The sequence below is a fragment of the Arvicola amphibius genome, chromosome 13, assembly GCF_903992535.2.
Source record: "Arvicola amphibius chromosome 13, mArvAmp1.2, whole genome shotgun sequence".
Taxonomy (NCBI): Eukaryota; Metazoa; Chordata; class Mammalia; order Rodentia; family Cricetidae; genus Arvicola; species Arvicola amphibius.
In genome coordinates, this window is record NC_052059.1 from 29,428,029 (window position 1) to 29,441,249 (window position 13,221).

The 13,221-nt window shown below is 38.5% G+C and overlaps 1 protein-coding gene across 3 annotated transcripts in view; it reads right to left on the minus strand.

The window, feature by feature from the left end:
- Tdrd3 (tudor domain containing 3) overlaps window positions 1–13,221 on the minus strand; it is a 155,051-nt gene that overhangs the window by 61,540 nt on the left and 80,290 nt on the right. For all 3 annotated transcript variants that reach the window (XM_038309981.1, XM_038309980.1, XM_038309982.1), the window contains exons 4-5: window positions 8,267–8,427; window positions 3,266–3,407 (exon numbers count right to left, since the gene is read on the minus strand). In XM_038309981.1, coding sequence (XP_038165909.1) covers window positions 3,266–3,407; window positions 8,267–8,427 — 303 coding nt within the window. The remainder of the gene's footprint in view (window positions 1–3,265; window positions 3,408–8,266; window positions 8,428–13,221) is intronic.

Consider the following 13,221-nt stretch of genomic DNA (forward strand, 5'->3'; position numbering starts at 1 on the left):
CTCACACATAAGCACACCAGGCACATGCAAATACACCGGGGATGCACTGCTTAGCATAGAATCTTAGGACAGGACACAACAGCCTTCTTTACGGTATTTCAAACTACAAAACATGCAATTCTGTATTATTTACTTCAGTAACCTTGCAAAGGTCCATTCCTCAACTCTCCTGACCAAAAACATTCAAGTTTAATTTTCAGAAATATTTTTCAAGCTGTTGTCCTTTGGAGAAAAGAGACCTCCTCAAAACATAGTCAATTCACAAAAATAAACTCTGGCAAGAACAATTTTACTTTGAAGCACATAACCTATAGACCAATAGTGCCTTGAATGGTTCTACAAGAGTAAGTTTTTAGAGATTGTACTGAGGAGCTGTGGGCCGACTGCTTTCTGCTGCCCAGCTCCCGCTGTCTGCTAGCTTTTGCCCCGAAATAACAACATACAAACTGTATTCATTTAAACACTGCCTGGCCCATTAATTTCAGCCTCTTACTCACATCTTGACTAACCCATATCGAATAATCTGTATAACACCACGAAGTGGTGTCTTACCAGAAAAGATTCAGCATGTCTGACCTGGCAGCTGGCTTCATCGCATCTCTCTCACTGAGGAGAGGCACGGTGGTCTGCCCCAGAGAAGAGAGGGGTGGCAACTGTCTGAGCCATCTACCTCACTTCCTTTTTCCTGTTCTGTCTACTCCACCCACCTAAGGGCTGGCTAAGGCAGTTTCTTTATTAAAACAGAAGACCCTCCCACATTAAGAGATAATATTTACTAAAAAAAAAAATCATTACTGGTAAAGGTAATTTCTAGTACTTTAAATATACTACTATAGTTCAGTAAAAACTCACTAACATCAATTCAGATGTTGAAGAGATAATCAACCAATTGGGTTCTTTAAAAGTTTTGTTATGTTTTGTGTGCCTATGTGCAGGCAGATACAAACACACACACGTAAGTATGTGAAGTACAGAGGACAACTTGCATGGGCCAATTTTCCCTTTCCTCCCATGTGGATCCCAGGAATCAAACTCAAGTTATGAGGCTTGAAGGCAAACACCTTTACCTGCTGAGCCACTGCATAGCCTCTGACTATCATTTAATAGACACAAGCTTCCAAACTCTTACCAGTTTTATTTTCAAGCTTGCCTAATTAGAATTAGAGAACAATGTATTGTGAAAATGGACAGAAAATTGTCTTCAGCAAAAGCACTTTCTCATACTGTGAAGGCCCTCTACAAGACCAAGGTGATGGAGGACTCTTATTGGTTAATAAAGAAACTGCCTTGACTTTTTGATAGGGCAGGATTTAGATAGGTGAAGAAGACAGAACAGGATGCTGGGAGTGAGGCAGATGCCTCGGGCAGATGCCAAGCCTCTCCTCTCTGAGACAGATGCCATGGAGCCAGCCACCAGGTCAGACATGCTGAATCTTTCCCAGTAAGCCACCACCTTGTGATGCTACACACATTACTAAATATGGGTTAAAGCAAGATGTGAGAATTAACTAATAAGAGGCTGAAACTAATGGGCCAGGCAGTATTTAAATGAATACAGTTTGTGTGTTGTTATTTCGGGGCATAAGCTAGCCAGGCAGCTGGGAGCTGGGCAGGAACGCAGCCCGCAGCTCTCACTACACCAAGGGAAGCTAAAAAGAATCCCATTCTGCTCTCCTCCCCACTGAAGATATTAACATGCACCATAAAGCTATTGTTATTAAATATATCTTCTAAACTTTCAACTTGTGCGTTTTAAATTACCATTACAGACGTTGTGATGAAAATACAAAGTAAAAGAGTCTCAAATTATTTTTAAAAATCCATCACATACGTTTTAAACATATTCCAGAGTTCTTGAATTATGTAAACGCTCTTACACAGTTCATGTAAATTACAGATTGAATAATGAGGCTAATGGCAACTATAATATTAGTTTAATTAGAAAAGTATAATAAAAGTGGTACAGGGATGGCATACTCTTCACAATCTACATGTGAGTTGTCAATCTCTTTAATTTAAAAAAAAAGCATGGCACAAATATCAAACTATCTAGGGGTCCTTTTCTCAGTTTCTATTTAGTTACAAGGAAGGGATTATGTAAACAGCTATAAATCATTTCAATTTCTACTAAAACTTCCTCTAAAGGCTAACATAAATTAACAGCTCTTGTTAGCGTGAAAAATCAGAAACAGATTAGAGGACTTCTATTTCTTGCACTGATGAAGGTACAAAGAGCCAGACCTAATCTCCCTTTATACACAATGAGTACAACTGTACTAAACCCAGCACATGTCGTGTAAGACTGCTATTCCTAAGGGAAGAAGTAAGCCGTGGCTTCTGCTTGGATGTACAATGTAGAAAGCACAGCATGGAGAGTTCAGTAATCAACAACAATCTCAGGAGAGGAGACACAGTGTCACTAAGCCTTGGAGAAATGTACACAAAAACCAAGAGGCTCCACTTCACATAGAAGATCCACTATGAGAAAATAAACAGTGGACAAGTCAGAACCTTACTAAAAGAATAAAAGCAAAATTAGCAAATAACCCAGCAAATCCGACAAGTGTGCATACAAAAGAACTGGGAGTAGCTATTATTTGTGTGCTCATATTCACAGTACCATTTTTTACAGTGAGCAAAAGATAGGAACAACATTAATGCCCGCTGACAGATGAATAAACAAAATGTGCTATGAACAATAGAATACTACTGAGCCTATAAAAGAGAGAAATTCTGACACATATTACTTATACAGAATAAGTCAGACACATAAGAACAAATAGTGTAATATTACATGTCTAAGAGAAAGTAAAACAGCCAAGTTCATAGAGAAAGAAAACAGAATCGTGTTTAACATGGGAAAGAATGTGTAAGTGCATGTCTGTGTGTCTATGTGTTAGAAATGAATAAGTTCGTCGCTAATTTAATAGTTTTAAGTGAAATGATTCTTGCTGGGAAGTTGGAAAACTAAGCATTGATCTGATTTTAAAATATCCTTCTCTTATCTGACAAGTTTCAAACCTGCCAAGATACTGTAAAAAGAACATTTAAAACAAAAAAAAAAAAAGAAATAAAACAAGTACTAAAAAAGTTCACCTGCTTTTAAGGAAGACTGTGGTGAAATCATAGTAGACAGTTGCTCTATGATCATCGTGTTTTCTGGCACAAAAGACTAAGGCTACCACTCATTATGGGGCACGTTTCTCGAGAACAGTCAGAAAACCTTGTGTGCCAACAGCCTGAGCCATTCTTACTGCACACTTACTCTCTGTAACTCCCACTTGTCAATCAGATGTTCCACCTCACCACCAAGAACTGTGGTGTTAGAGTCAGTCAGGAGCAGGAATCCATTCTTTACGTCAACGACGCCCGAGAGCCTCACTTTCGTGCCAGGCGGTGTGTTCAGACTGATGCAGAAGAAAACCAAAAGGAGTTAGGAGTTAAAGCTGCATTGACACTCCTCCACAATATGAAAATGAGTCTTATGACGTAATCAAAATGCACTGACATCTAAACTAGTTTCCGGGAGACTAGCCATAAAGTATAAATGAGTCACGTTAATAAAGTCCACAAGTTAAAGCAAATATGGACACAAACAATCAAGCCGCACAAAGCTCCAATAAGAAAAGGGAAAGCAGTTTCCTTTTCCTTTTTAAGATTTATTTTCATTTTATGTGTGTGAGTGTTTTGCCTGGATATATGGAGCTAGGGCCCTGGTAACTGAAATTACAGATGGTTGTGAGCCATCGTTGTCAGTGCTGGGAATTGAACCCACAACTGAACTGGAAAAATACCCAGTGCTTTAAACCATTGGGACATCTCTCCAGCCAGGAAAGCACTTCTCTACTCTACCATCTATAAACACTATCTCCCTCTCTTTGTTCTAACTTTTGCTATGCATGGCAAAAATATACCATTATTAAATTAAATTTTAATGTAGAAAAGGATATCTAACCAGCAATAAACATAGAAATTTAACATTTACATGAGTTACCGTAACCTATAAAACCCCTTTTTGTTAGTCATCTAGTTAAAGACATAAGAAATTACTTATATAACAACTTTAAAAAAAATTATACACCAACTTGGAAGTATATAAGTACTAACTGCAACAAGACTTTTCTAAAAAGGGCCAGTTATAATCATTTGGGTGAATCATTTGGGTGAATCAATTGGTGAACATTACACCACAAATTCTTGCACAAAAAACAGAGACAAGATGTTTATTTTCCCACAACTTCGCTGAAGGGAACACAGGGTGAAATCCACTTCATCACAATGGTTTGAAAGCACAGATATGAACTGCAGTCCAGCTCACACACAGCAAGAGAGAAGCTCTCAAATCTGCCATGAAACACGGGTGAATTAGAAACTTAACCTGCAATGGTTTCGTTATTCACAATTGAAGGGCATGCTGATATATGCAACATCAAATCAGTGAGTGTTAATACCACAGCCCTTCAAAGGACAGCTACTAAAAATCACTAGCAAAAAGAAGTAAGAATATGCCTATTTCTCAAGCTTCAAAGAACCCTTACAGGGTAAGATAGATTACATACTGTTCCATGTATCAGATATGTCTAGTATGTGTATCACTGCATTATTATCAATTCTATGTCAATAAAGCCATTAAGTGTTCTGCGGCTCACTAGTTGAACATTCCTTTCATAATTCAACACTGACAGAACAGCGAGCCTTGCCTAACCTCACCCATATAGAGCTCCGTGTCAGAAGTGCGGTCACTGTGAACAATGCCCCATCTTCAAGATCAGCAGTAACTATGAGCAACACAATTACACTAACAAGTTTTTACCAATTCCAGGCAATCAGCAAATACAGATCCAATAACTCTGCAGTTCATCATTTCTTCATTTCTGAATGAATCAAAGCAAAAGGCACCATGGACCATGGTTGATGCCCTTTTATAGCCAAAGAAAGCACTAATTATACTACTGATCTATGTTTTTTTCTTGAAGTTTCAGCCAATAATTTCTAACAAATCAATAAAATCAGAAGTAAATAAAGAATATATCAGCACATGAAACTATGAATACAGGGAACTAACTGCAGAAATAAAACAATAAAGATAAATATCAAATAAATAAATATCAAAGAAAACAAAATATAAAAGCAAATGATTAACTTTGTGTTATTAGATGGCTACATCCTCCCAAAACTTTCCTTAATGTCAAATAATTTGAGAATGGACTTAAATTTTTATAAAAACAACTGATAGAATCCCACTAGATTAAATTACAATTTTATTGCTACAAAATTAAAATTACATTATACTTTTTACTTCGTTGACTTCACTATCATAATTAACTCTTATTTAGAGAGTACATTTTGATTTACTAACTACTTCTTTGGCACCCTAACACATCTTTACTCTTTCTTCATTGTAATTACAAACACAAAAACCGTGGAGGACTCTACAGGAGATGGAAGGCCAGAAGTGCCTGGAGAAATACACAGCCCATTGAGCAGCACAGCCCAGCCCTGCATCTGGTTTATCCTACCTAGAGTTATTTCACCTTCCTCTTAAGGCAACCACTACCCAAACATTAAAACTCTTCTAAATTATCCCCATGAAAGAACAGTTTTGCATGCTGTCATTTCTGTGATTGCAAAGGAAGACAGGCTGCTTCAATAATGAGTGAATGAGCATGTAAAAAAATTAGCCGTTAAACCACAATAAATCCAACAGAAAAGGACAGCAGATGGCATTTGGGCAGAGAAAAGTTACAGAGGAAAAGCAGAAAAATGTGCATTCCTTAGCAAGTCAGCCTTCTGTGGCACCCTTGAGCCCTTGGAAGGGCTGCACCGAATCTGTCAAGGGAGGAAAGACAAATATTCCACAAATAGGAATCCTTCTCTTCAAAAAGAAGGCAATGCAATTACAAGGCAGCTAAGCCACCTCCCTGTTTGGCCCTTGTATAAAACAACACTTTTGATAAACATTTATCCATTTATCATCTGAGGAGGGTCCCTCCTTTACCAAAGGCAGAAACAGACCGAAGGAAAGCAATATCAGTGAAGACGGCATGTATCACCCCAACCTACTCCAAACCCCTGAGCTCTGCCAAAAAGAGCTGTGCCCTTCCCAAGAGCAGCACAGGCCAGTTAGTCACTGCTGGAGCACAATATGTGAATGAGGCAGTGGGAGATTTCTGAGAGCTTGCGAGAAAACTAAGTAAACAGAGTCTTATAACCTCTGCTCCTCCGTAACAGAGGCTGTTCTTGAAATGTGCTTTGGAGCCCTCCCAGGTGTGGTAATACTGGATTTATTTTCTACGCCCATCATCTCACTGTTGTTATTTAAAAATGTTGTCAAGCACCAGTTGTCCTTGGGTCTGTAGACAGCCTAAATTTATGTGACCTTGCATAAGCCTCAGAACAGAGCCATCTGATGCTCTGAATAAAGTTGGCTACCACGTGAGACTTTAGTCTGCTTCATTTTGGGGACCTCCACTCTCCCAGGTTCATGCTGCCGACTAGAGCAGCAACAATTCACCTCTCTCAAAACCATTCATATTTCAAATCAAACTCCCGTCTACCCCAAGTTGCCATATTTCTCTGGGCTCCAGGAAAATAATTACATGTCTATATGCCTATACTGCTATTGTATCAGCTACTAGGAAGTAAAATTTAACTTTATCTTTGGACTCTCGACAAAAAGGGAATGGAATACAGTGTATAGTAAAGACTATAAACTTGCTTAGGAAAAAAAGCATTCTTTAGGAATTTACACTAAGTAAAAAAGCTCAGAGGAACCAAAGTAACAAACAAGACCATGACTCAAAAAAATAAAAAAGCTTACAAATGTCCAAGAAAAGTTCTTTCTTCAGTAAGCAGTGTTCAAACTGCCTTTATAAATGGTGTGGGAAGTCTTTCTGTATATGTGTTGCTTTTATTGGTTAATAAATAAAGAAATTGCTTTGGCCTGTGATAAGGTAGAATAGAGCTAGGCAGGAAAACAAAAATTAATGCTGGGAGAAAGAAGGTAGAGTCATTAGGAAGCCATGTAGCCCCACTGGAGAAAGACGCTCGGGAACCTTGCTGGTAAGCCACATTCACGTCATGATACACAGATTAAAAGAAGCAGGTTAATTTAAGATGTAAGAGTTAGTCAATAAGAAGCTAGAGCTAATAGGCCAAGCAGTGATTTAAATAATATAGTTTGTGTGTTTATTGCGGAACCAAGAGGGACAGAAACCTCTGCAAACATTGATAGGAACACGCTCTCATCTTTCTACTCATCTTCCTACATCTTAAGAGTTGTATCTCTAAATATCTGTAATTCCTACTGGCTAACTTTCATAGTGTTGTCAAGTACTATGTAGTACCAGAAGGGAAAAATAATAATTATTAGTCTTATCCTGCTGTGTAGTCAACAATTTACAATAATAACCTGTAATAACGACCAACCTGGCAAAATATGCCCACTGGTCCAAGAGTGGTGCCCATGCCACGGGAGTAACTAACCATTTTATAAATGGATTTAAAACCCACACCACAAGATGGAACCCAACCTGATGCTATATCAGTACCAAAATACCTGTAGCTAGACAGTTCATAAACCCTATGGGAAACCCACTACTATTTTAAAACAACATAGTATTAAATATTCCTACTGACTTAAATTAGTGTATCTTTCAATTCTCATCAGAGAAGCTCCTTGCTGATGGCTGCTGCTGGGAGTAGTTTCTTTAAGTTTGTGGCCCCCAGGTCAACCAAGCCAGAGTGGATGGCTCCAAACCCACTGTATACGAGCAGCAAATTCATATCCATGAATATAAAAAAGAAAAAAAGGTTGAATGGGTAGGGAGTGGTGGTGGATTTGGGAGGAGTTGAGGGAATGCTTGCATGCATTTTTTTGTTGTTTGTTTGTTTGTTTGTTTGTTTTTGATTTTCAAGTCATGGCCTCTCTGTGTAGTTTTGGAGCCCTTCCTGGAACTAGTTTTTGTAAATCAGGCTGGCCTCGAACTCACAGAGATCCACCTGCCTCTGCCTCAGGATTAAAGGCGTGCGCCACCACTTTCTGGCTTACATGCACATCTTACATTTCCTTTATAGATAACACAGAAGAGAGTGACTAACTTTAACCCTAACTGTCTTCTAGGAAGATAAAAGAAATAAACATTTTGAGCAATTTCTTGAGAAAAAAAGTACAACATTCACTCCATTTCTCCCTATTCAGATTCTTATGATGAAATCAGGCTTGTAAAGCACATTCAAATTTTCTTTAACAAGTTAAATGAATCACCTGATTTTTGAAATATAACTGAACTCTACTGCCGTACAACTGGTATGCCCATCAGTCATCTGCAAACGGAGCATCCTTGGCGCAGCCTGCGACTCCTCATTGTCCTTTGGTGCAGCGACATTGCGGACCTTCTGAATTTGTAATACACACGGACCTTCAAGCTGTCACACACAAAGGAATGAAGGTCACTTCTTAGTCATTGGTACAATTTCAATTACACAATTTTCTCTTTTTAATGGTTATTTACTATGACATAAAAATAACTTCAATTAAAGTCAAGACTGAAATTATTCTCTAATTCAGTGGTAAAATTTCAAACAGGAAGCTTGCAGAAGAACAACTTTGTGAATTCACTTTAAGATAGTTCCAAGGCATGAAAGCACTAAAGGAACAGTTGATTCCTGTAACAAAAGGTGTGTTAGGCCATGCTCTAACCAGTTCTGATAAATCTGCTTCCTCCCCATCACATGAACAGGCAGTCAGGAGGGAACACACTGCCATTACTGTAAGGGACACCACCTTAGAGCAGCAGCTCAAAGGAATGCTTCCTGCTCAAACACATCTACGTATAGCCCTCCCACACCAACCGCACCTTCTAGTTAAAAAATACATATGAATACAGTACTCCAGAGGCAAGATACAGCAAGTTCAAGGAGTGAGGTGCACTTACTTCCACACTTCCTTTTTGTTTTGCTTTGTTTTGTTTTGTTTTTTTGAGACAAGGTTTCTCTGCGTAGCCTTGACTGTCCTGGAACTCACTCTGTAGACCAGGCTGGCCTAGAACTCATAGAGATCCGTCTGTCTCTGCCTCCTGAATTCTGGCATTAGAGGCATGCACAACTGCCTGGCTCTACACTCCCTTTTTAAAATGATTTTAAATCTGATGCTACAAGACATGTGTTGACAGAGAGAAAAAAATGTTCTCTCTTGTCAACTTCAATCAAAGTAAAAATAAATCAATGGACTAACTAGTTATAAAGCTAAATCTTTATATAATAAAATGGTGATAGCAAAACTGGATAAACACAGTTAAATTTGCTTATATGTAGAAAAATAAATTTAATAGAAATGATAATTACTACATAGAGCTTTAAGTTATTACCATAGTTTTAAAATGTTTATTTCTTCATTAATAGTAACGTTTTTTAAAGTAAATATTTCTGTGCATAAAAATTAATACATATTTTCAGAAAAGAAATGAAAAACAGTTGGCAAACATTTATGCTTTATTTCCCAAGCAAGCAAGTCATCAAGCTGAAAAAAAAAAAATCAACGTTGACCCTGAACGACAGTGTTACACATTCAGTTTTATCTAGTCTAACCTTTCATCTAAGTTATCTCAGCCTTTCAGCTACTAAAGGCAAACACTATTTCTGGGTAAGATGGTGGACTAGAGCGGGCTTCTGAGAGAGGCAGTAACAGTTAAAGTAAAGGAAAATGGGTGTTACTACAAGAAGGAGGAGGAAAAGCTTCAGAACTCCAGAAAAGAGTGGGAGTAAAAAGGCAATGCATCCAGAGAAGAAAGGCAGAGCCAACAGCAGTGTGCTTCCCTGGTTGGAGGAGGAAACAAAAGCCACTTACAAAAGCTGCTTGGTGTCAGGAAGAGACAAACAGACAGAAGACACACACACATACATACACATACATACACACACACACACACACACACACACACACACACACCATATATAATAAAAATTTAAGGCAGCTGGCTTCTCATTGAGTGGTACCATCAAGGTGACTGCACCACCAAGAGCAGGTTACTCGATGTGAAGGCTCCTCCCCAAAATTCTACTACAGCTGTTCGGACTAACATATGTATGAATATACAGAAACACACAGAGATTAAAATATGAATGAACAACAGGCTAGCCAGATAACTTAATAAGCCTAATACCACATAAAAGCCAATCTATGACTGTAAGTCTATGTTGGAGGACAGAAACAGGCAAATTTGGGGGGCTCACTGGCTGGCCACTCTAGCCAGCTAACTAGTCTGACGAAAACTGGGTTCCAAATTAAGTCGGAGACCTTGTTTCTTATTTTTTCAATTTCTCTCTCAAAAAAAAAAAAATCCTAACAAAAGCAACCTTAAGGGGGACAATCTCTTCCAACTTGAGATCATGGTGTGGGAATCAAGGCAGTGGGAGCTTGAATCAGTTGGTTCCATGGCATACAGCCTGGAAGCGAAAAGGGATGAGCTATGGGCTCATCATGCTTTCTCCAATTATACAGCTCAGAATCCCAAACAGAGAAAGGCACCATCTACAGTGCCCGGGATCCCAGCAGGGGAAAGGCACCATCTATAGTGCGCAGGTCCGACCACCATAATTAACACAACAAAGATAAACCCCCCAGAGCACGCCCAGGGCCTGCCCATCTTCCAGGTGACAATCAATACTCACCATCAATCATATCCTCTCTCAGCCACTAAGGAGAAGTAACGGAGGAGGACAACTATGTCCACCTTGGTTTCCACATACACAGTGCATGAGTGCGCACACCGACACACACACACAAGAACAGCAACACGAATTCTTCAATGATGGTAAATAACTCTTTAACCACTGAACTCAAAGATACTACAGAGATAAAATCTAAACCAAGTTTTCTTGGGAAAATGATCAGAGACCCGACAGAAGATACAAACAAATGAATGAATTCAAACCAGAAGAGAAAAAACAGAACCAGTAACAGGAAGGAAAAGTCGGCAAAATGGATGAGAAAAACAGTAATGTGGGGAGAAAAAAGTCAGCAACAAAAACGAAAAAAAATTACCAAACAAATTGGGATCTTAAAAAACAAAAAAATGTGGGAGATGAAAAGCAAATCAAATTAAAAACAAAGAATGGGAAGGATGTGATGGGTTATCAGGAAAGAAACCTGCTGCCAAGCTCGGGAGCCTGAGTTTGATCCAAGGGTCCATTTCGTAGAAGGAGAAAACCAGTTCCTGAAAGGTTTCTCTGGTCTCTACATGAATGCCACACACACACACACACACACACACACACACACGAGAGAGAGAGAGACTCATGAATGTAGTAAAAATTTTTAAGTAGAAAGTTCACCAGAAGAAAGAATGCAAGGTTGACAAAATATTATATTCAAGTAACAGCCAGAAAAAAATCATGAATGAATGAATGAATGAATGAATGAATGGGTATACACATGATGTAATTTAAAGAAACAACAACCTGGGACATTATAAAGAAATCAAACCTAAGAACACAATAGTTATTTAAAGTTGAGATAAACACTACAGGCATAAATAATCTATTCAATGAAAGGCATATAGGACTCAAAATATGCATGAACAGAAAAGTTCTCCACAACACACTAGAGGTATTCCGATGTTTAATCCCAAATCCTATTCCACAGCCACAGTAGAAACAAGACAGCCACAACAACAAAGTATAGTAATGGCACAAAGACCGACAATGGGATAGAATAAGGGAGCGAGAAATAAGCCCACACAGCTACAGATGTCTAATTGTTTTTACAAACTGCCAAGAATGTACTGGAGAAATGACAAGCTCGAAAACAAAAGCTGGTAGGAAGACTGGTTTTCCATGTGTGAAAGGGTAAAATCAGACCCATTTCTCTGCACAAAGTCAATGAAAATGGATCAAAGATCTGAACAGAAAACTCAGAAACCGCTGGGAAAAAAACAGGTGAAACAACTCTAAGCACAGGAAGAGGCAAGGGTTTCCAAAGAGGACTCCAACAGCACCAGAAATAAACCCAGAGTTGATAGGCAGATTGCATGAAACTAAGGATTTCTTTAAAACAAAAGGAACAATCTCCAGAGTGAATAGGATAACCACAACTGTCAACTAACGCCAGACTGTAATTATATACATATAAACATGTATATAGCTGTCAAAATCAGCCCTCCCAGATCGTCATAAACAAATGGGCTAATGGAACTAAACAAGACAGTTCTCAAAGAAGAAACTACAAATGACCAGTCAATACTTGAAAAAATGTTTAACATCATTAGCCATTGAGGGGAGGGGAACACAAATGACCACTAATATTTTTTAAAAATATCCAATAAATATTGTTTAAGCATCCTGATGGACTTAGTCATCAGGGGAAGGAAATTCCATCTCACTCTAGCTCTAATGGTTAATATCAAGAAATCACATACAAGTGCTGCTGAGGGCAGAGGGGAAGAACACTTAATATTCAGTGCAGGTGGGACTGCAGGCTTGTGCAACCACTATGGAAATCAGTTTGGAGGTTCCTAAAAAACTCAAACTACAGCTACCACGTGACACTGCTCTTCTAGTCCATGTCCTAAATCAAGACAGCACTGGAATGCTTGCACAAACTAGTGTACAGCTGTGCTATCACAATAGGTAGAAAACATAACCAGCCGTGTTACTCATCAACAAACAACAGATAAAGAAAATGTAGTATACAACGCAAGGGAATTTCATGCAGCTATAAAGAAACTGAAATCATGGTATTTATAGAAAAATATTGTTTATTGGAAAACATTATGCTAAGCAAAGCAAGCCGACTAACTCAGAAAGAAAATACCATATTTTCTCTCATATGCAGAATCTAAATTTAAAATGTGTGTGTGTGTGTGTTTACATGCGTGCCTGGAGGTCAGGAAACTAGCCATCTCAGGCTAACGCACAGGAATCTATTCTGTGTTTCTTAATTCCAGCTTGAGTGGTTTCACGTTGTATAATACAGACTTATTAAGCTACGGAGAGTGGTAAACGCTGCCCACAGAGGCTCTTTACTCTCTTCAGATGGGAAGCTTACCAGCATTTTATGGGTAGTATCACATATCCTATAAAGATGTCAACTGTCTTTGAGCTGATCTGCAGCTTCGGAAAAATCCTAGCACACTTTAAGAGATTTAATAATTTGATTCTAAAATTTATTGGAAGAAAAAATAGTAACCTAAGGAAGAATATTTTATTTTACAACCACAAGTA